General features: G+C 37.3%; 2 protein-coding genes across 6 annotated transcripts in view; both read left to right on the top strand.

Annotated features, from left to right (window-relative positions):
- The window catches only part of cald1a (caldesmon 1a), a 52,476-nt gene extending 48,150 nt beyond the window's left edge, over positions 1–4,326 (top strand). For all 5 annotated transcript variants that reach the window (XR_009927844.1, XM_062443776.1, XM_062443774.1 and 2 more), the window contains 2 exons: positions 729–765; positions 2,608–4,326. Coding sequence is in view for 4 of the 5 variants with exons in the window: in XM_062443776.1 (XP_062299760.1) it covers positions 729–765; positions 2,608–2,621 (51 nt within the window). In the remaining variant the exon portion in view is untranslated. The remainder of the gene's footprint in view (positions 1–728; positions 766–2,607) is intronic.
- Positions 4,327–16,578: 12,252 nt separating this feature from the next.
- On the top strand, positions 16,579–23,269 carry tnnt2e (troponin T2e, cardiac). Its single transcript, XM_062444222.1, has 10 exons — positions 16,579–16,585; positions 16,745–16,766; positions 16,868–16,928; positions 17,250–17,366; positions 17,462–17,539; positions 18,331–18,444; positions 18,574–18,686; positions 18,809–18,899; positions 21,146–21,183; positions 23,017–23,269. The coding sequence occupies exons 1-10, from the start codon at positions 16,579–16,581 to the stop codon at positions 23,051–23,053; spliced, it is 678 nt and encodes a 225-aa protein (XP_062300206.1). The 3' UTR covers positions 23,054–23,269.

Raw genomic sequence — 23,269 nt, 5'->3', positions numbered from 1 at the left:
GTCCAACTTCACTTGACTTTTTATTGCCCTAATGGAGAAACTGTTTACAGCATTTGTTACGAGTAAGACTCCTTGCTGAGTTGCGCAATGGCAGTTGGACGGTATTGAATCATTGTTATCGCCTTACATTTTCAAACACGTCTGACTAAACCTGACATGAATAAATTGTCTTATCTCTATTTCTATGCATAGATAAGGCTGTGTTTGTAGAGTGGCTTAGTAGAGGTGAAATCCCTCATTTCTTTAAAAAGGAGTATGACAAGGATGTCCCATTTACCCATTTACATTTTTTACACATTTTCCTTGCTCCCTCCCTCAGTCCTACCCTGGTGTTCCTTCAGCCAACAGCTGCAGCACAGGCTGGAGGCTGTGGTCCGCCAAAGTGTGTAGTAGAGTTGGAGGGCACCAGGCGGTGGTGTGCACTGACGTAAAATGGGCCCTGGACAGGAAAGGTAGTGGTTGGGGACCTTGTCATTAGCTAACCATGCTATGCTGTGATGTCAGGGAAGGCAAGATGAGCAGCACAATGAAGGAGAATCTGGATAGGTTCAACAGTCTGTATAGGTGGAAGTGCTATATCAGAAGTGGATGTACAGTACAGAAAGTGCTTGCTGCTTTGAAATTGCCTATGGCTGTAATAAGGAGGCTTTGCAGGTACATTTTGCAAAATTTCTGCATCTTTCTGCCATATTGCTGTGTATTTACTTTCCTCTCTTCATGTCTTGCAGGTGGCAGGCAGAGGGGAGACCAAATCAGTCGCCAACGGTAAGTTTTTATAAGTCACCAGGAAAGGTGTGCAAGCAAACACACAAATTGGTAGGCAGGCATGTGGGTATTCGTGGGTGAATACTTTTTCATGTTTCGAATTAGTTTCAGAAACCAAAACACTGAGGATTTTCTCAGCCCAGAAACGCGAGCTTAATTCTTTAGTTGAAGTAAAAACATGAACTATGAATTGCACGGTTTTAGCCTGACAGTTTGCTGTCAATACACAGATATAAAACACAAAACGCAGAAAAACATGTGACTTTAAGTTTTGTGATATCAGATGATTCTTTCTCGGGCCAGTGAAGAGAGGTCATAACATGCACAGAATTCAACCTATTGCCCAATGATAGCTGCATTTACAAGGACGTGATCCCTCATTGGCTTCCCACCAGTGAATATTTCCAATTGTTCATATGTACACAACTGTGATTAAACTAGCCCCCATTTCTTTAGTAGAAACACATTGCCATCTTTGAACCTGTGACTCTGTGGTCCAAATGTGCCACCTTGTCACAGACCATTTGATTTATACAACACCATGTGTCCCAAATTCAATAACTACCCTATCATAGCCCCCCCTGCAGTCTTTTTCAGTTTGCTGTTTGCCCTTTTGTTTCCACAGCGTGTTAGGATGCCACTTAAGCATTGCTTGCTATTTTAAATCTAGATCCGAGTGAAGCCTCCTCCTTTTGTTCCCCTAGTGGGCTGAAGGGGGTTTTGGCCTTGAGGGATTCCGTACATGTCTGTGTAATGTGTTGCTTGTTCAGCGCATAGAAACACACATATGCTCACACCAATTTCACCTCTGTAAACTTCACTCAACAGCCATCTCGACGCCACTAAAACCTTTCAGCTTTTCTTTTTGTGCACGTACGCTTCCTTACACAAATGTCCACTTGTGCTGCTCAGACCGCAGTCCTTCCTCTCGGAGTGTTCCTGCCAGGCTCACATTTGTCACATTAATAGCTTGTATGTCAGAGATTAGCGCACCATATCAGATTGGCTATCTCTGATGACAAAGGCTTTGTATAGATTTTGTTTTTCTTGCTCGTAGTTGGCAGCAGGACCTCACAGATACTTGACACCGCAATGGTCCACACACATGTTAGCAGGCCTACACTCTTCACATACTTGGCTCTTGTAATGAGCCACCAAAGTAATGTTGATCTTGCCATTAAAGATATTTTAAGAGTATTATTTTCGTGCACAATAAAATTGCCCAAAAAATAAAAAGAATTAGTTTGCAGGTATTTAACACAAATCAAAATTTTGACCGGATAATGGCACCAAATGAAAAGTTATGTTATCAAAACTCTTTTTTTTTGACTAACTGATGACAGATTTTGGGTTTATTCTTGGTATTCTTGCCACTATTTTGTTGTTGACTCTTGGAGTCCCTTTTTGAGCAAATCTAGATTGGTGCAAATTTTGAGTGGAATCTGGGTGAAGCAAAGGTGAAGGAAGCAGTAACTAACCCAGCAGAGTGCTAACAGCCTAAATGACCTGTAAATCAATTAATCATCCCTGAAATGCACCTTTAAAATACAGCCTTGTTAATTGAATTATAATCTTAAGAACTGTAAACATGAAACATTAAAGACGATTAAAATTGAAATTGTAAATTCACTTTTTTCCATAAAGTTGAATCCAGTAAAAGCTTTCTTGGAACCAGCATCAAGTGGCCTTTAAACTGCATGTTGACTGCACTTAACTTCATGATTGATGGTGTTTGCTCACTCCATTTGACCCTTTGTGTCACAAGGCCAGAGTCTTTATCCAACACCTGTCTTTAGACACCTAGTAAAGCCGCTGATATACTTGTGTTGTGTCTTTTGCCAGGTATGGGACATTAATGTCTTGAAGGAGCCACTAAAGCTGGGGACCACGACAATCCAAGACTCTTCCTTTGACTTTGTCTTTAATACCAAATAATGACCAAAATCCCAAGAGGGACCCCAAGAAAACGGAGGGACAGAAGAGACTCTGTCCGAGCACTGTACCGAAACAGCATCACATTTTTGTACGGTTGCCACGTATAGTGCCTTTGCACAATGATTTTTGCTTTCTAAAAGAAACAAAATGCTGTGAAATTTGGACATTTGTTATTACTATTACTAATTACTTTATACGATCCTGCCAGGAAGAAAAAAAACAAAAAACAAATTAAAATTTAGATTTATCTGTTGTACTCCATTTTGACTGTTTTGGTAGAGACAGAGTAGATGAATTAAACATTTCAGTCCACATTCCAAAGAGATGGGTGAAATCAGTTCTCTCCCTCATACAGTTCATTTTCCATCTCTTTTTTTATTTATATTTAAAGCAAAAGCTTCACACATTGCTATTTTATTCAACGTTCACCACTTCAGGATAGAAATATAAGCACTTCTAGAATTTAGCTGATTTCACTTTTATTATGTCTTACCAATAGTGCAGCAATGGTCTGAGTAATATATGTTAGCACATGTGAGGTTTTGAATATGACCTATCATACTGTATCTTATATAACATCATTATACTCATAACAAAAGGTATTTTGCTTTTTTTTTGTATCCAGAAACTAGTCACCAACAGGCAGTTAATTGTGGTGGTGATAGGAGTGTTGAATATTCAGAAGGCCATTATGACTTTTTTTATTATCTTTTTATGTCATTTTATTTATGTTTTAATGTGTTTTGTCCTTTTTTTCTATTTCTAGCTGTTTTTGTAGCTTTTGTACCTGTTTGATCACTTTAAAAATCTTCAGACATTCCTCTTTAAAAAGCAGGTGCACAAGATGCCTTAAAAACTGTAGGTTTTTATAATGTAGGAATTCGGCAAACCAGCCATCTTTTTTTCAGTCTACCTTTAACTTTTTTATTGCCTCTATGCACACTCTTATGCTCAGCGATAGTTTTGTCATTGAGGGCATACAAAGTAAAATCAGGGTGCCTAAGCATATAGCAAGATAGTAGTACAATACGAGGATATTTACCACTATGTAACTTCTGGCCTTATGATTGCAATGAAAACATGTATGACAGCTGAGGTACAGTACATGATCGCCTCATAGCAACTCTTTATGATATTAAGACTTCTGATTTTCATGTTTATTTTTCACTGACATGGTCTTAAGTAGCACATTCCCTTTCATAGGTTTTGCGCGGCACAGGCTTTGATAATATGAACGGTTTGCTGGGGCATTAAATTGATTCATGTTACTGCTCAAAAGTCTGACAATCACATTCCACGGCTCCTGAAAAGAGCAGAGGAGCTTGACCAAAATATTTGTAAGCGTGATTTAATGTGACATTTATGTTTTTTTTAATACAGTGGTTTCATAATGCCGTATTATTTTTTTTAAACCTTATGTCCATCTTATGTTTTTTTGAAAGTTCTTTTATTTCCATGTTTAACCAGACACTTGTTGTTTGTGTAGCGCTAAGCCTATGCAAAACACACTATCTGTAGTCTCTCTAAACACTCCCAATGTCACAGAAGGGGGCAGTTTCCAACTGGATGAATGTTTTAAACATTGTACCCTTGACTCAACAACAGCAATAAAGACATTGAGATATTCCACATTGTTAAGTTTCCTTCCATTATTCTCCATTGTAACACATATTGATAAAACAAATAGCCAATTAAACAAATCAAATCAATCAATTAATAGAAAGAAAACAAAGCAGTTTTGATTAATAATTAAAGTAATTTATTAAGAAAGAAAATTGTTTTTCAGGTATTTGTTCATAAGCCAGGCCTAGAGTATTTGTCAAGATAGTTTTGTATCCCAGTGTTTGTGCATTAGAAGTCATCAGGATTCATCATCTGGGAACCATGAATGCCTGTACAAATGTGCCAATCAATGACAAAAATTCACTGATTTCAGCTTCTACAAGATGGATTTTCTGCTTTTTCTTTGGTTTTAGAATTTTTTCTTTTTGAAATTGTGATTCATGCATTTTACACTATTTCCTGATGTTTCACAGACTACAAGATTAGAAATAAAAATATTCAGCAGATTAATCGATAATAGAGATAATATTCACAGCCTTATCACTTAACATGAGTCAAACTACAGTACATGTAATGTTTGTAGATGAATTTGCTCTAGGCATTGGTTTTTGGTCCTTGGATACACAAAGGATTCAGTATTTGCCATGTCCTCTGCTGCTTTCAAGTGCCACAGGAATATTATAATAATGAAAAATGTGACCTTGAATGAAGATGTTTATCACAATCAACGGACCAAGATGTGATGTGTTTACAGTTTGACAGTGTTCATGGTAAAAGTGATGCTTGAATTAATGATTTTAAAACACAGTCTTTTCTGCTTTTCACTTTGTTACTGTAGCACAAAGCAGCTCTGTGCAGTCGTCATTTCTCAAAAGAAACAACAACCACAAAAAAACAATTTTATAAGGTTTGCTTCAACTCCATCCAAAAAGTACTTTGAAGGGAAACAAGTTTTATTCCCAATTTCTGCCATCGAATGAGGCAGATTACGAGGAGCGCTAGAAGGCAGCATTCCTGTTCAGGTATAACTCATATTCTGCCTCCAACAATAGAACTGACAACACAAACCAGTCATAGACAAGATATGTGGTCACATGATGGACAGGGCTGTATTAAGTATGCTATTTGATGATGGTGTGGGGGGGTGGGGGGTGATTGAACTTGAGTCTGACTGGATCTGAAAGAATAAGACCAGAAGTTCCTTTTAATTCCATCTCCTCCCAAGGGATACCCGGCAGGTAAGAGCTGAGCATGGTGACCCCAGAGTGCATGACGGCGAAAGGTCAATAATCGAATCTGCATTGAAGTATAGTTCATAGTTTGCTCTTTTTAAATGAATTTGAGTGTCTGTTGTGTTAAATCATGATAAACTTAACAAAAACTTGAGTAGGATATGCTGAATTATGTAGATAAAGCTCAGTATGCACTAACAGGAAGCTGTTACTCATGCAAAGTCATGAATGCTAAATTGGCTCAGACATTGCCTAAGTAGACTATTAAAGATTTTATGATGGCTTTTCTTTGATGTATTCTGATCTGGGAAGTGCATACACTGGTGAAGAAGGTGCTAAGCTCGCCCTTGAGAGTGCTGTGTTGGTAGCATGCTTTGGGCTTTGACTTAATGCTGCTTAATGCCGAAACCAGCACCCGCAACATTCCTGCCACTGTCAGACTGTGTGTTATTCCACGGTTTCAGCCAGACATGGACTGACCACATGCATTAAAGCAAATACACGGTTAACATCTCAGCCATGACAGTGCTCATACACTGTGAATTCTTTCTGGGTTTCCAGTCACTGCTTTTCTTCAACCAGATGGTATTCTTCTACAGTATTTCTCCTCCTCTGTCTCTCAAGTTTCTCATATTTTCTCTTCATCGGCCACATGTGAGTCTTTTGACGTCAACTGCTTAATCTGATGACACAAGTAACAACCACACCGGGACTCCAAGCACCACAGTGTGTGAACTAGAGCAGAGATGTAACAGAATTTAAACAGAAGCATGACTTTTGGACAGTAAATATATACAGGAAAGGTGTAAATAGGGCATGCAGAGACTGAATGTGCAGCTGGCCCTTTGAAATGACAGAAAGAAAGGAGGAGGAGAAATGGGAAGTGAGAGAATGTGTATGAAATTAGTCCCTTTTTTTTTTTACTAACAAACTAGAATGAACTTGTTTTTTATTATGAGGAATATGTTTGAGAAGCAAACTCCTGAGAGGTATCGTTCGTTGTAAAAATGTTCCCCAAAACGCAGCTGACCGAACTGGCGCTGACAAAAATAGCCTGTCTGAATGTGGGTCCCAGATCATTGATTTACTGTGAGTGAGGTGAGGTGAGCCAAAACCCATTGTCTGGAGGAGAGCTCCACACCTGTTCAAAAGCATGCTCTATTATTCTTAAAAATAGACCCTCACCCTCCCCCACTGTTCAACCCGACAGACATTGTTTTATGATCTGTTGATTTATAAGCGTATGGAAAATATGTGGTCCAAAGGACTGTTGTGCATAGCCATACTCTGACATGTATTCTTACATGATGTATACATATATTTATATTGTATATAAAGGAACCTAATGACAACCCTATTAAATCTATTTTAGAAACTTTGACCTCGAACGCCCTTAATAGCTAAATGTACTGTAGCACTTATACAACCAAAACCAAGTGTCAAAGATATTTATTAACTGTATTTTGATTCAACTGTTATATTGATATTTAATTTCCATTGAGTTAGCTTTGCATTTTTATTAAGTTTAGGGGACTTGCAAGATACTGCGGACTGTTTGACGTTTTAGGAAATATGCCAAGAAATTTGATACCATACTTACTTATGCTAAATATGAAGCTACACCCAGGAGACAGTTAGCTTAGCTTAGCATAGAAACTGGAAGCAAGGGGGAAGAGCTAGCCTTACTCTGTCCAAAGGTAACAATATCCACCTACTAGCACAATAAATATCTGTAATATTATATCTGAAAGACTGAAAGGTGAAAACGACAAGATGAGGTTTTAGTAGTGGGTAATATGCCAGACTACTTCTAGGCTGAGAGCAGTGATCTCATGGCCTCCAGATATGAGTGGTTTCAACTTTTCATCTAACTCTCAGCAAGAAAGCAAATAAGCATGTTTCCCAAAATATCAAACTATTCTTTTTTTTAAGTGGTCAAAATGGAAGCAGCATACTGTGGTCTCCTGAAGTCAATGAGTAGCAACATTATTGGTTTAATTTTATTGCCTTCTAAAACACTATTCATAAAGTGCTTCAATCATTGTTATTTTTAGTCTGGAAACAATTTCAAGCAGTACATTAAACAATTTGTGCACTAAACAAAAAAGCTTGTAAAACACTGGATTTATGTACTTGTGTACTACATTTTTGTTTGTGTTTCTGTTATGTACAGAGGCCCTGAATGGTGAGTGATAAAATGTTTTTTGTCGTGTTTATGAAAAAAAAGAAGGATCTTTTTACCAGGATATTATTATTATTCTCTCTTTTTTTTCTTTGTGTAGGCTAAAGTTGTAATACTCATTTTAGCCACAACAGGCTGAAGTGTACCACTACTCCATGCTCTAGATAGAACTAAACGCATTCATGTTTTCTTCAAGGTGAGTTTTAATTTCTCTATGCACTCTAAACACAAGGTACATACATTCTATGTAACATTGCTATCATATCTTCATTTAATAGCCAAATATTATAGTTAATCTGCTATAGGCGTTGGCTAAACTCCCATTAGCCTGCTAACATTGTTTGTGGCTAACCATCCGCTACGTGGAGAGAGCATAGACTGTATATGGGGGAGAGTGAAACCTCTAATCAGAATAGTCATTCTCATACATTGTGCTCACTTCTAGTAAATAGAACATTAGTAAAATTGAACTACTCCCCATTTTTATGGGAACCCCCTTGAACCGCCGAAAGGAACCCAATTTGAGAACCAATGACTCAGACCAATCTAAATGCCCCTTGAGGCCAGTCAGCTCATTTTTGTTTAATAGTCCAGAGTTTAATTTTTATTTTATTTAATATTTCAGAGTTCAATATTTGACTTGGCGGTCCAACAATTGCATCTTAGAGGTGTAAGCCATTTTGATGAAGGAGGATATGCCATGTAAGGCTTTGTTTTTTTATTTAATGAATAAAATAGTTCAGTAAAAGCAACTATGACTCTGACTGATGCTGTCTTGTTTCACAGAGGGCAGAATGAGACCACCACTGTTGGGGAAAAATTCAAATCTGATCAACTGAGCGTAGGTAAGGTGTTAAAGTATGACCCAAGCTATCCAAGCATATTGGAGCAGTGAGCTGAACTTGATTTTGTTGGCAGACGAAAGTGCTCAGAGAGAGAATAAGCATGTGTTGTTAGTCTTACCTCATACCTAATACTTTTATGTGAAGCCCAGTAATGATTGTACAACGTGCAATGCATTAAAAAGACCCAATTTTAGCTCTGTCTCAATACATTATAATTAAGCTTCTTACTTTAAGTAGTGGTTTTCCCCTTCCCTTTGTTTGCCATGGCAAACAATATAATATTATTGCTGATTGGAGTAGATTCATTTGATTTAAATGAATGATTATTTTTCTTGATAAAACCTTAAGGCAAAATACAGTGTGAACAACTCAAGGGTCCAAGCACACCTGGAGGTTCCATTGTTGGCCAAGTACGTGAACCTGATCAGATGAGAACATGACATGTTTCCAGATTTTCATTGTTGTGTAAGAGTTGTATCTATGTTTTTGGGAGGAATATAATCTGACGTTCACACAATCTGATTTATTTTACTGTATGCAACAGACAAGATATTACATAATTAAACCAAACTCTGCTTAATGACAAGCCAATTCTATGTTGAAAATGCCAGTCAGGCAGTAAACTGAAGGCTTAAAAGACCCCTATCATCAGTATCAATTTTGTTTCAAAGACATGTCTTTAATAGAAAAATGTTTCCACTCAGTTGGGGTTTTAAGCATGCACCACCCAGTGGTTTCTGCCACAAGGTCTCTGTACCATGTGCCTTTATAGTTGATTTTAAGGATTACATTATGTATTACCTGCTTTGGAATTAATTGCACCCATGGCAAGTACATTTTTTACCAAACTATATCCCCCATATAATGAATTGGGGTGTACTTCTGTACTTCTGGGTGGTACATGCATAAAAGCCTGAGTGGAGGTTGCATACACTGAAATAAATCAGGTTGTCTAAATGTTTGATTATGTCCTCCAAAAATATACATATCACTCTGACAAAATACTAACACAATACTGAAAAGCTGGAAACTGGTCATATCCTCAACTTATCAGGTTCAGGTACTTGGCCAACAATGGACCCTCAGGTATGCTTGGACCTTGTTGTGCACGCCGTATATTTCATATAGATTTTATCAAGAGAAATAATTATTCATTTAAATGAAATAACTCTACTCCAATCTTATATCGTATATCATGGCAAACAAAGGGGAAGGTCTGAAAGTAAAAGGGAAGGGGAAATCCACTACTTAATGTGACAAGCATTATAATGTATTGAGCGAGTGAGCCAAAATTGGGTCTTTTTAATGCACTGCACGTTGTACTATCATTACTGTGTTTCACGTAAGAGTATTCATGAGGTAAGACAAACAACACATTCTTATTCTCTCCTGCCAACAAAATCAAGTTCAGCTCACTGCTCCAACATATGCTCATACTTTATAACACTTTACCTATGTTCAGCTGACCATGTTTGAATTTTTCCCCAACAGTGTGAAGCATTGTACCCTCTGTGAAACAAGACAAATAGTTGCGGATTTTAAGTATTTTATTCATTAAATAAATAGATAAAGCCTATAAAACTTACATGGCCTCTTCCTTCACCGATGTGGTTTACGCCTCAAAGATGGAATTCCACAAGTTATGTTGGGCTTCCCTCTGACTGAAAAATGAGCTGACTGGCTAGCTGACTGAGGGGCATTTAGATTGGTCTAAGTCATTGGTTTTCAAAGCAGTGTCCAGGGACTCCCTGGGATCCTTGAGGAGGTTCCAGGGGTCCCCATAAAAATGGTGAATAGTTACATTTTTACAAATAATTATATTAATTTAAATTGCTGAAATTAAAATGTATCCAAAGGGCTTATTCTGTTGTGTATACCTTTTATTAAATGTACAAAATATACTATTCCCCAAATGTCCCACTCATAAGGCTTTTTCTTGATTTTTATTGGCATTAGGGTGACTTACTAATGTAAACTAACATTAACCTGAAATTAAAACTCACCTGAAAGAAAACATGAAGTCCTATCAAGAACATGGGGTAGTGGTGCCCTCAGTCTCTTGTGGCCGAAATGAGTACCACAACAACAAAAAGATCACTTGGAAAAAAACTCTTTTTTTTTTTTTTACTTGTTTTCACAGATAAAAAAGTTAAAGAATTATTTAGAAAGATAATCATGGCAAAATCTTTCCTCTACTGTTTTTAAGTCATAAACATAGGAGGGAGAACAAGTTATATCACACTTACAAAGTGGATAATCAGAATTTGTTAATAAAAAGAAAAGAAGGACAGGCCTATTATACAACTGTTTTCCAGTGTTGAATAGTACTTTTGGTGCCAAGTAACTGACTCTCATGTTAAATCGGTGAAATGCCCTCCTTAAATCAAGTAGATTTTATTCTAGAGGATTTCTGAAACTGCAATGGAATCAAATTGAATTATTTTGCTTTTGAAAGAATATCGAGAAAATGCATTTTCTGTGGAAAATGTGTGTGAAAGCTGACAGCTGAAATAAATTGCAAAGCTTTTTTTAAACTCACTTTTTCAACATCCCCATCTGTACAACTTTGCTGAATTTTATAAATAGTATAAATATCATATTGCATTCGTTACACACTTGTGCAGTGTGGCTGTATGCACAACATTATAAAATTTGGCTGCAACCCAATTTGGTTATGAAGAGTTATGGCCCTTAAGTTCACTAGGCCACATCTTCAAAAGTTTGGTAACCGATTACAGACAAACAACAAGCGATACCAAAAAATGATCTCATAAGTTTGATTCAGGATCATCTAAATATGGTATGTACCAAGTTTGGCGAAGATTAGATGAAATATGTGCTAACAACCAAAAAATGTGTTTACAAAAAAAAAAGGATTTTTTTTTTCTACGCACAAATGGGCGTGGCTTCTATCAGCCAAATCCATATTGTCCAAGGAACATACTGCAGTCAAAACATAAAACATGTAATAACTGACCACATGGTGGTACTATTGGTCCCATGTTTTACCATGTTAAGCATTTCCACTTTTAAGATATCAGCTTTCAAACATTCCTCCCATAGAGTTTCCATTATAAATTGTATTATTTTAGAAAATTATATAAAATCACTGGAATATGCTAGAAAGAAGAAAATAGCATACATGTCCTTAAAGTGCTAAACATTTTAATATTTGAATGGTTTCTGTTACTGAAAGTATGGAGAAGTAGTTAGTGATTGAAAAACGTACAGAATAATAAATCTTTGAAAAACGTTATGAATGCTAACATGATGTGCATGACTATCAGACTAAATCACACTTATTATGAGGAACATTTCTTGCAGCCTAGTACTTCAAAGCTATTTGAGCACCTGGTAAATTGTTTACGAGTGTACATATCCAAGTCAGTATGAAATGTGTAGCTTCAGATGCATCAGGCGTCCCTAAAGAGCTCATGCAGCCCTGGAAGTTCGAGCGCTGTTCAGACTCTAGTCAGCTGCCTGTAGCCTTGATCAGTGCCAAGAGGAAATGGCTGAGGATTAGGCCTGGAGCTGTTCAAAGCCCTGGGCCTCTGCTAGCAGTGCCCATGGTGGAATCATTTCAAATTCTACAATTTCTCCAATCTCACAGTATGCAGCCAACTTTTTTGTTGTTGTTGTTTTTTAAGGTTTTGGTTTAGTTGTTTGCACAAATGATAAAAGCAGTGACTTGAGAAGAAAAGAAGAGAAATACAATCCATCTGTCCAAGGGTAAGAAATCTCGAGGGCTTGTGGAAACATTACCGGCGATAAAATACAGAGGAAAATATCACAAAGACAAACAGCAATATGAATCAAAGCAGGGGGAAAACATTACAATACAAGCAGAAATTGAGAGGCATGTGGTGATTATGTCTCTGTGTGTCAGTTCTGCATGAAAACTCATATATTATCTCAAAACAAGGAAATTCATTAAAATGTGTCTCCTGTGTGGGGAATTGAAGTGTGTGGGGGGTCTTTTTCTTTGTTTTTTAAAGTTTTGATGCATCGTCTGTTGTCTTCTCTCATGCTCAGGTAACTGTAATTGTAATCCAAGATGTCTGACGTTGATGAAGTTGTTGAGGTTGAGGAAACCCAGTAAGTATCTTCACAACATTTTAGAAGCATTTCTAGTATTTATTTTTCTGATTTAGACTGATCACTTATCTTTTCCTATGTTCTTCTCAGGGAGGAAGGTAAGAGGAAACTTTGAGAACATTCATTTGGTGTTTTTGAAAAAGCAAAATGTCACTTTCATGCCTCCATTGCTACACTAAGCTGACCTGATTATGTCTGCTCAGAGGTAGAAACCCAGGAAGAGGAAGGTAAATGCTTCTGCATGGCTTCATGTGTATCGTCTTGTTTCTGGTGTGTCTGCTGCCAGTGATGAAAGTCATAGCAACATGAGTGTGTTTTCTTTTTAGGTGTTAACACTTCATCTTCACTTCATAAAACACTTCATCTGTAACTTTCACTTTTTCATCAGAATGATCTCCATCTCATTTTTCGTACTGCAGTGTTTTGTTCATACATCTATAATATACTTAGTGTTCTCACAACGGTTGCATGGAAGGTTTTGTGAAAAGGCTACCCGCCAAGACAAGATTTGATTCATTCTGATCAAATTTGACTTATGGTTGGGTAAATGGTATTGGATGAAAGACTGTATGTTGCATTTAGTATTTCACTGCATGCTATTATTTGGTCAGACAAGCCCTATGATATATGCAGTAAAAACGTACTCCACTCTTTACCTCACAACCTGTATTTGGCTGCCATGAATTAGGTAAGAAGATCGATACTACTTTCATGTTTGTACTTTAAATATGTAGCTGGAGCCAGCAACAGCTTAGCTTAACATGTAACAAATTCCGTAAAACCTCTGTGTTGTTTTTATGCAAGACCCAAAGAGGTTAATTCGTATAACAACACTTTATAGTTATATAATCTCTCAACCTCCTACATTTATCTTGTGACCCACTGGAGGAAAATAACTTACCTGGCTACACCTCAACCTCTTTTAGCTACAACAGTAAAATGCAATGGTCCATTTAAGGGTTTTTAAACGTGTAGTGTGTAGGATTTAGTGGCATTTAGCTGTGAGGTTGCAGATTGCAACCAACTAGATACCCGCTTCCTTTTTAAGTGTGTAGGAAACACGGTGGTCACAAAACACACAAAAGGCCCTCTCTAGAGACAGTGTTTGATTTGTCTGTTCTGGGCTACTGTACAAACATGGCAGTGCAACATGGCAGAGTAACCTATGTAGGTATAAATTAAGGGGTGGTTTTTAACCCATTAAACCTCCTGAAACAGCGCAAACAACCATTAAAATTCAATTTTTTAACCCCTTAAAAACCAATTAATAAAAACCTAAATTCACTATTAATGGGTAAATTAGTGGAATTTTAAGATAGAAAATATAGTATATAATAATATATCAGTCACATATGTCTTTTTTTCTGCACACCAAGTACTTTATACTCCAAAACAGAACCCTCGCTTGCAATAGTGTTTTAACTTGTATGGTGTTACATAGATAAAGCAGCTGATACACTACACATTGGTTAAAAAATAATGAAATGAGGCAAAGTAAAGAGAAAACGATGTCTGTAAAGATTCTCAGTGATTCCAGGTCATGGTTATCAAAGGAGGGTTGAATCGAAGGCAACTGAACCCTCTATTCAACCCTCCTTGGATAAACACATAACATGATTGAATTTTTCTTGTGTCGAGATTTTCTTTTGATATCGGATATGTTCCACACAGCTCACAGGCTCAGTTTGTGATCATTCCCTGTTTTTTTTATCTTTGTTCAGAATGAATGTCAGACAACAGTACTGGTTTCAGTCCCTCCCGAGAGACAATATCATAGTGTTCAGAGTTTGACCAAATCCCAGCCTCAAGCTGCTGGCCCGAGTCTCATTGATCCACTAATCCATACTTTGTTCACTCAGTCATGGAGACAGTGAAAGAAGGTTTTATGACTTGTTTTTGTCTGTAAATAACACTGTAGATTTTTTATTTATTTTTACTTTTGTGGCAATTATAGTAGAGCATTGTGTGTTTTTACCATACCTGTGTTTGTCTTATTTTTGACTGAAAATGAGCAGAATTTAGCTTCATTAATCATTTTTTCCTTGTTATCTAGAGGAGGCAGCACCTGAAGTTGAAGGTAATAATCTTTCGAACATTTTCATAATTCCTTATACAATAAAACAATATTTATAAAGGGATAATGTTGAAAGAAAAATATAGCTATAGTGTTCCTGTACCATTATAAACATTACACACATACTCATCCACTGAATTATTTTCATCAACCTTAGATTGTAAAAACTCTTTCCACACAGAGCCTCCACTCGCAGATTACAATACAAATAGGATTATCTTCTCAGTCACTTCTCATTCACTTCAGCACTATTCATTTACCTATATAAACATAAGCTTTTTCATGTTCAGTATTCACTAAACGCTGCTGTTTGGCTGCAGATGAGGCACCTGCTGAGTTAGTATTTGATGAATCTCACTGGAAAATGAGATGTCTGCTTTGTGAAAATTGTGACATTTACTCAAATTAAATAGCTGTTTCATGAAGAGTCAGTGCAGAGTATGGTCGAGATTTGTGCTGTTTTACGATCAACAAATTAGCATTTCAGAGATTTTACATTTTGATACCTTCTATACATCATTCATGTCTATAAAATGTTTTCCAGTATCTTTATATCTTTGTTGAACTGCATTTTCCGATGACTATGAGACATATCTAATCATATTTTCATGCTCATTTTCACTTCAGAACCTCCTCCAGCAGAAGGTAATGACATTTTTATTTGCTGTAATATTCTTTGGCAATATAATACAACAACTCCAACAAAATACTGTTTACATTAAGCATAAGACGCATTATATTACTCAAAAATGTGATATTTTCCATATGGTACATGCTTTTTCTATCTTCATCTGCAGCATGTTTAAGGTAAAAACGTTGTTTTAGGTGACATTAACATTGTAAGTTGTCGCAGAGCAACATTTACTGATAAACTTTTCTCCATTTCTTGCATTGATCACAACCAACTGCCTTTTCAAATTACTTTCATAAAGAGCCAGCAGAAGAAGGTAATGTAGTCTCTGTTTAAACTTTTCCACTGTATCACTTTCGTTTGTGCATCCAGGCATATTTTACAGTCATTAGTTGGGGAAAGAAGAATAAGTCGTTTTGATCTCTTAAGCTCACTGTTACTGATGAATTCATATGTAGTATTGTAATATTCGCTCATGCCTTACTTATTTCAATAATCAGTTCCACACTTTTATAAAAGCACTCCTTCCACTGTCTGATAACCGGATTTTTTCGAATTTGAATTAAACTTAATACAACCAATGTGACACGCATATAAAAAATGTTTCAGAAGCTTTCTATTTAAAATTCTGGAGGGAATATGTTTCATATAAAAAATCTATAAAGTAGATATCAGACCTAAGTTTAATAATGATAAAATGATTTATTTTCATGTTTTCTGTCTTTTACTGCAGAGCCTTCACCCACAGATGAAGGTAGAGTACCTCAATAAGGAAGATGTTATTTTGCGATCATTTCTGTAGTTTCACATGGATGCCTTTCGTCTTCAGTTGTCCACTGGATAACTGCTGCAAGCCTCAGCTTGCTCTGTCAGCTGTGGCGTGCTGTCCAACACATGCACACACACACACACACACTTTGTGCTGCCAAAAATAAATGTTGTATTTCAAAAACAGATTTTAAGAGACCATGAAAAAAAAAACCTTTTCGCACTGAGTGTCCTGGATTTCAGCATGCTGTCACACATGCTGTTCTTTTTATGACGACTGTTTTGGACATCATGCATGAAATGATGGTTTTTTTGTAAGAAATAAATTGACTTTATATATAAAGAATTCAGCAAGATTATTTGTTCCAGTAATTATTCACTTATAAGGTATTTGTCAGTGTGTGTGTTTGTCTTCTGTTGCTCTATATGTGTGAGAGTGAGTCATTAATAACCTTTGCTTCAATATTTTCTGCTTGCAGTGGAGACCCATGGTGAGTGAGTGTTGTCTTTTCTATGAAAGATCAAACTGTTTGGCAAGTTAGTTATAAATGAAACTAAGATTAAACTAAGATAGCCCTATTAAATAAACAAAAGCAACACCTTGTATTGAAGACTGAATTTAACTGTGGTTATCTTCTTTTTTTGTTATCACAGATGACTCTAAACCAAAACCAAAGTAAGTCTTTTGTCATTTGAGTTTTAATCAGTCCACATCATTCAACTGGTGATAAACTGGTTGTGTTCTTATTCTAACCAAGAAGTGTTATTATATTGTAGGACATTTGCTCCACCTTTAACTGTGCCAAAGATACCTGAGGGGGACAAAGTCGACTTTGATGTGAGTCATTTATTATGTTTTAAGCAACAAAAAGACTCTCGCATACATTTATGAACTTGTATGATTTGTCTGTGGAGGTGTGATGAGCAGATGTTTTCATATTTTACTGTATACTCAGTGCGTATCTGCTGATTTCTCAGCATGCATAAATGCTTGTGACCATCTATCTCTATATTTACAAGGACAAAACATATGCTGTAGTAGTTTGGGGGTTAGGACTTTAGGCCTCCAGTTTAGTAAGCCTTTATGGGGTTTTGGGAATGCATGTCACGAGGGTCCTCAGAAGCATGTCAGTACAAATATGTCTGCATATGACCGCAGGACATCCACAGGAAGCGTCAGGAAAAAGATCTGTCTGAGCTGCACTCCCTGATCGAGGCCCACTTCATTCAGAGGAAGAAGGATGAGGAGGATCTCATCTCTCTCGTTAACAGGATCGTAAGTCTCCCAGGAAAGCATGCCAGACCACTGGAGTGATGCACTACCCCGCAAACAATTACACTGTGTGCTTCTGTGTATGTGTGTGTGTGCAGGAAAAGCGTCGTGCTGAGAGGGCTGAACAAGTGAGGATCCGTACTGAGCAGGAGAAAGAGAGGCAGGCTCGTCTTGCTGTGAGTTTCTTCTGATCTCCGTCTTATACTTTTCAGGACCTGAACTTACATAAAAAGAGTGCCCAGTACCCAGTAACCGACACCCTGGTAGTTTCACCCAGCTGCCCAATCACAATCAGGGTGTCAAGCATGAGTGTATGCTGGTGAGGAATCTCCTCTGGCTGCAGGAAGTGGCAGATATAAGCTCCTAAACAGCAGAACACAAACACTATATTATATATAGGCCTGCTATAAAACAACAGAGAAAGGCCAATCTTTTTAAATGAGTGTATTTTATGTATTTTACTGATGTCACATTATGAAATTGCTTGGCACTACTGTAGCTTTAACCTCTCTACAAATGAAATAGATGTGGATCAACATGGATCAAGTCTTTGCCTTTGAGAGACTCAAGTATATTAAGTATTATTCTGTATATTAAGACGGTGGGTAAAAATAAAATAAAATAGAGCTAAAAGGAGAGTAAATATTAGGGTTACATTCACAAAGTGGCCAGAAACACAACTCCAAATGAGTTTTATATGCTTGAAACAGGAAATGGTATGCCAAAATGTTCACTAAAACTCAAAATTGTTCACAGGCTTTTTTTGTTGCCTCCAAGTAGCCAAAAATCCGATTTTGAAAGTTTCACTTGGCAAACAATAAACAATATTTTGTTCCTGAAAATGCTTTTCTTGCAGTAACAGTAGTTAGCCTTTTCCTTCAGGATTGGCTGAGTAGTCGGACGAAGAAGGTGGACAGATGGTGTGTTTGTTTTCTCCTGTGACCGTGTTGTATAATCTGTACCGCAGGAAGAGAAGGAGAGGAAGGAGATGGAGGATGCACGTAAGAAGATGGATGACGATGTCAAGAAGAAGAAGGCTCTAACAAACATGACTCAGCAATATGGTGGCGTCCAACAGAGGGTCAGTCATCACACACGCACGCACGCAGATGCACACATCAAAAACGGTTCCTTACTTTGTGCTGATTTATAAATTTGCTGCTGTCACACAACATATTCTCTCTTCTTTCTTTTTTTTTGTCATATCCAGCAAGACGGTAAGAAGGGAGCAAAGAAGCAGACAGAGAGAGAGAAGAAGAAGAAGATTCTGGCGGACAGGAGGAAGCCTCTCATCATTGACCATCTCAATGAGGAAAAAATGAAGTAAGGAAGGACTCAGATCTTCACGGTTCTCCACATTTCCAATCATGTGCAAGTGGTTTGTTTGTTTCAGCACGGCCAATGAGTTTTCGGTGACTAAAATCCTTCTGGTTTTTGCTCAAAAGGGAGAAGGTCAATGAGATGTGGCAGTGGCTGCTGACACTGGAGGCTGAGAAGTTTGACCTCAGCGAAAGACTGAAAAGACAGAAATATGATGTAAGTACTTTGCCTCAGGGTGTTCACGTGCCCATCGCCCCGTGAAATGAAAAAAAAAACCACTTTTTTCCTCCACTTTTTTTATGTGCACTAGTGGAAAACACAATTTTACAACAACAGGGTCAGTGTGGAATTCAGTCTGGTTTAATTAAGTTGAGAAACATCTCGACATTTTGGGAAAACATTTACTTATTTTCTTGCTGAGAGTTAAATGAGAAGATCAATACTAATCTAATGTTTGTATGGTAACTATTAAGCTACAATGAGCAGCCAGTGTCCAGGCTTTAGCTTAGCATAAAGACTGAACACATTGGGGAAACAGCTAGTCAGGCTCATTGTAGCATTGTAGTCCAGAGCAATATAACATGATGTTAGTTATTATTATGGTGCTTTAGATTACGTTAACTTTGACAGAGCCAAGATGAGTGTTTCCAGTCTTTATGCTAAGTTAAGCTAACCAAAGTCTTGACTGTAGCATCATATTTTAAAGACGGCGTCACAAATCTACATTCCTCCCTCTGTGAAAATGTGTTTTTTAAACGTTTATCTGAAGTTAATATGATGCTTCAGCCATCCAAATTTGTCAAATCAAGTAGATATCTTTTAAAATTATAGTCTTTTTAAAGCAAAAGTCCCTCTTTTTGTTACCATACAAGCACAACAGGGAATCAAAGAGGGAATTTGATGCTAAAAAGCCTGTAAATGTGACACAGCAAGTCATATCAGCTAGCTTTTAAGTTAATTTTCAAATAAAATGACTGTGTGGACACAAATTAGATTTTGGCCCCCATCACCTACATTGAAAGCACATCTGAATAATCTTTTAATAGCCAATATGAACAGCAGGAATGATTACATATGGACACCTGACTGTGGTTTTAAGTCAGTCTTGAAAAATTGTGAACCTGTGTTTCAACATAGTGTTACATGAGTTTTATTAAGAAAGCAAATAAGTATATTTCCCAAAATGTCAAACTATTCCTTAGGTCTTTGCTCACAAAATAGGGCAATTTCAAGATATTATTGTGTTATTAAAAGAAGATTCAATAAAAATGTCATCATCATGCCTAAAGTATCAAATTAGCTACAATATATTTGCAACATAACCTGATTTTGTACTAATATCAATCTAAATTATGGGATAAAATGATAACACTGAAAATGTATGGAGCCTACAGCCCTAAAGAAAACAGAGAATGAGAAAGCTGAAATGGTATGTACCGTATTAGTAAGTGTGGGGCTTTCCTGACTCCCGAGGGCTCCTATTTAAATTGAATGTGGCTTGACTTCCAGATCAATCTATTCCAGACCCGAATCAATGAACAGCAGAAGTTGTGAGTAACTGTTAATGAGGAGTGTGGGCCTCACGGTTGTTGTGTAGTTGTGCTGCCTGTGTGTTGAAGGGTCACAAAGCGAGTCTGCGGCAGTAGGAACAAAGCTCGGCAACCACTGAGTGACTGAGATTCAAACAGCAGGTGAAACCGGTGGTGTGTGTTGATGAAGAAGCCTGCAGGAGCTGGCATGTGGTTGTGTTTAATCCAGGAATTCAAGAGAAGTCCCAAGAGTCAGGTATTACTGGTATTATGTGCCTAGATTTAGTCAGTATGGTGTCCCACTTAAAAAAAAGACAGAAACTTTAAAGGAACAGTTCCGCAGTTAGGGATATTCATCTATTAGCTTTTTTAGGAGAGTTAGAGGAGAAAACACCACTCTTCAATCTGTAAGTGGTATCCGTTTTCTCCTCTAACTCTCGACAAGAAAGTGACAAGTGTTCTTTTAATGTGTCCACAAGGGTTGGTTATGAAAAAGTTCACAATAATCTGCAAAAAACTTTTTTTACTTGAATTCTGATCCACAAAAAGAAAAAAAACCTGCTTGTGTTGTCACTTTTTGTCCAACTTTTGACAGCCATATTTTGATCTGAAACCACATTTTTCTGTCAGGGCAGTGTCTCATCCTTCATTTCTACATGTAAAGGACAGCTTTGACAGCTTATGATGCAAGTGCAACTTTATATAATATTTCTGAGTCTGCGGCCTTCCCCTTAGGATTTAGTTATTCGGTCAGGTGAGTCGAGCAGACGAGAGGTGAGTCCTCGTCACAGATGAAAGCATTTTCGGGTCAACCCGCGCTGCTGAGCTCCTCTTTAGGGCCACCAGGTCCGCTCTTTGCCTCTGCTGGTGTCCGCTTCTGTCTGCTGTTGTTCATGTGCTTAGCCGGTCCTCCATGTTTGTCCCTTCTCATAGATCAATCAGCTCCTGGCTCGCGTTCAGGATCACCAGAGGTAAGTAGCCATCTTTGAGCCACGCCTTAGATTTTTTTCAGGAATGTGGCTCAAATCAGAATTTTTTTTTTCTAAAGCCATGAATGAAGCATTCAGCTGGCTTTAGTAAGAAAATGGCATTTGATGCTCATTTTCATTTAAAGAGCCTCGGGAAATATTTATATATTTCTGAGAATTTTATATTTCTTAGAAACCCTGAAGTGCAAAATCTTTTTTTTAAGCATAATTTGGTATTTGATACAAAACTGAAACACTTTATTATATTCAACATGTTACATTATCTCTTGTACCCCAAGGCCTTTAAGTCACATCATCCTACTTAATAGAAAATGGGAACATTTAACCTGTGAGCATAGATTAACATAGGTATAGAAATAACTGTGCACAGATCGAACCTTCCTATGGCTGTAAACAAGCGTAAAACACATGCAGTGATTTTTACCTGCTTCATACAGCCATGGAAAGGGTCAACTCAGTAGCAAATAGTCTGTTTTGTTCCTTTTCTCCTTTTGAGTTTTAAGGCAAGCATGCAGTAACTATTTGACCATCTTGCACAGATTTCATACTTCATATACTTTATTCCTTTTTAACCAATGTAGCAAGTCATCCTCCCTTCATCTATTACTCAACATCCATCTTAACATCTTCATCCCAGCAGTCTGAAAACATTGTGGCCCTGATCCACAGCTATACTTGAGCTTTGAAGTTGGTAAAATAGGGAAGACGTGTTAGAGTGGACATCCCAAAACCAGATAGTCAAAGATTGGATCTCCACATCAGTCATGTGTCCTGTTGAAATATCTTTGAGCTCAACAAGCCATAAATGCTCATTTCTTTGTTAAAACGCCTTTGTCTAACAGTTCCAGTTACAAAATGTAAGCGCCAATCTTATCGGAATTGGAAAGTTAGGTACGTCAGAGTTTAAGGCCAAAAGCGAGATGTCTGTTGACAGTTGAATCAGCTGGTAAGTGTTCACGTTTCAAGTCAAGTATCTGGTAGATTAAGCTGTGGGTGGATCAGGTCTTTTGGGCAAAGGCGCCAAAAGAGAACAAAGGGAGCGTATCAAAGGTAAGACTACTGCTGAGAGAACGCAATCATCATTTCCCAGCCATTTACCATCTGTGTCCTGTGCAAATCTGTGTGCTCTGCACTCCTCTAATAGCATGATGCTTTGGTGTTTGCCCTCTTACCTCTTTCCATTCATCCTTCCACTCCAGTTCACTCTCTTCAGTATCTATTGTCATTTTCTTAATGGAAATCACACAGGGAATATGCATTGAAGAAATGTTGCACTTTAACACACATACATGAATATGTAGCTTATGTCACACACTCAAAGGGCTGGATAATACTTATTTGTAATGACTGAAATGTATCCAGACCATTAAATACTTATATGAATTTGCAATCTTGTTTAGCCATTTACTTCATATGCAATATTTCCTCAAATGTAAACTGTTTTATTTCAGTAAAGTACTTTTTTAAGCACCTTTTTAAAGAGGACTTTTTTAGGACTATAAAATATTTTCTAGGTTTTTTTCCATTTAACAAAAGAAGCCAAATTACGGTTATTAAGAGTTAACTATTCAAATGTAATTATATAAACAAGTATATGAAATACATAAGCTGATACCTAATTAGTAAATATGACTCCATACCACATTACCACTATAGCATCAAAAATGTGAAATGATACTCAGCCCTCTATATACACACAACACATAGTTAGAAGCTCACTTGAACAATCAAATGAAACTGTAGAGATGGACTTAATAAATATGCATTTATGCACACATGAACTCAACTGTCAAATATTTGTCTGTGACTCAACAGCGCCAAAGGAAGAGGCAAGGCCAAGAGCAGGAGATAGACGGGCACATTAACGAGAGCTCTTCAAGGAAGCGTCTGAAAATGAGCAGCAGTGTTGAATTCAATGACATAAACATACACTTAAAGGTTGTACACATAACCAATAAAGAGACTTGCGCTTTTGAGACAATGCCTGTTTGTGTTTACTTCCCAGCAATCCCCACTGTCTCTTTGTCAGCTTAAGAGCAAATGAAGCCAAATCAATCAGGTGGCAATA

Source organism: Scomber scombrus, chromosome 22 (genome assembly GCF_963691925.1).
Source record: "Scomber scombrus chromosome 22, fScoSco1.1, whole genome shotgun sequence".
NCBI classification, from domain to species: domain Eukaryota; kingdom Metazoa; phylum Chordata; class Actinopteri; order Scombriformes; family Scombridae; genus Scomber; species Scomber scombrus.
The sequence above is the reverse complement of the archived record's forward strand: the minus strand, read 5'-3'. Positions and strand labels throughout refer to the sequence as shown.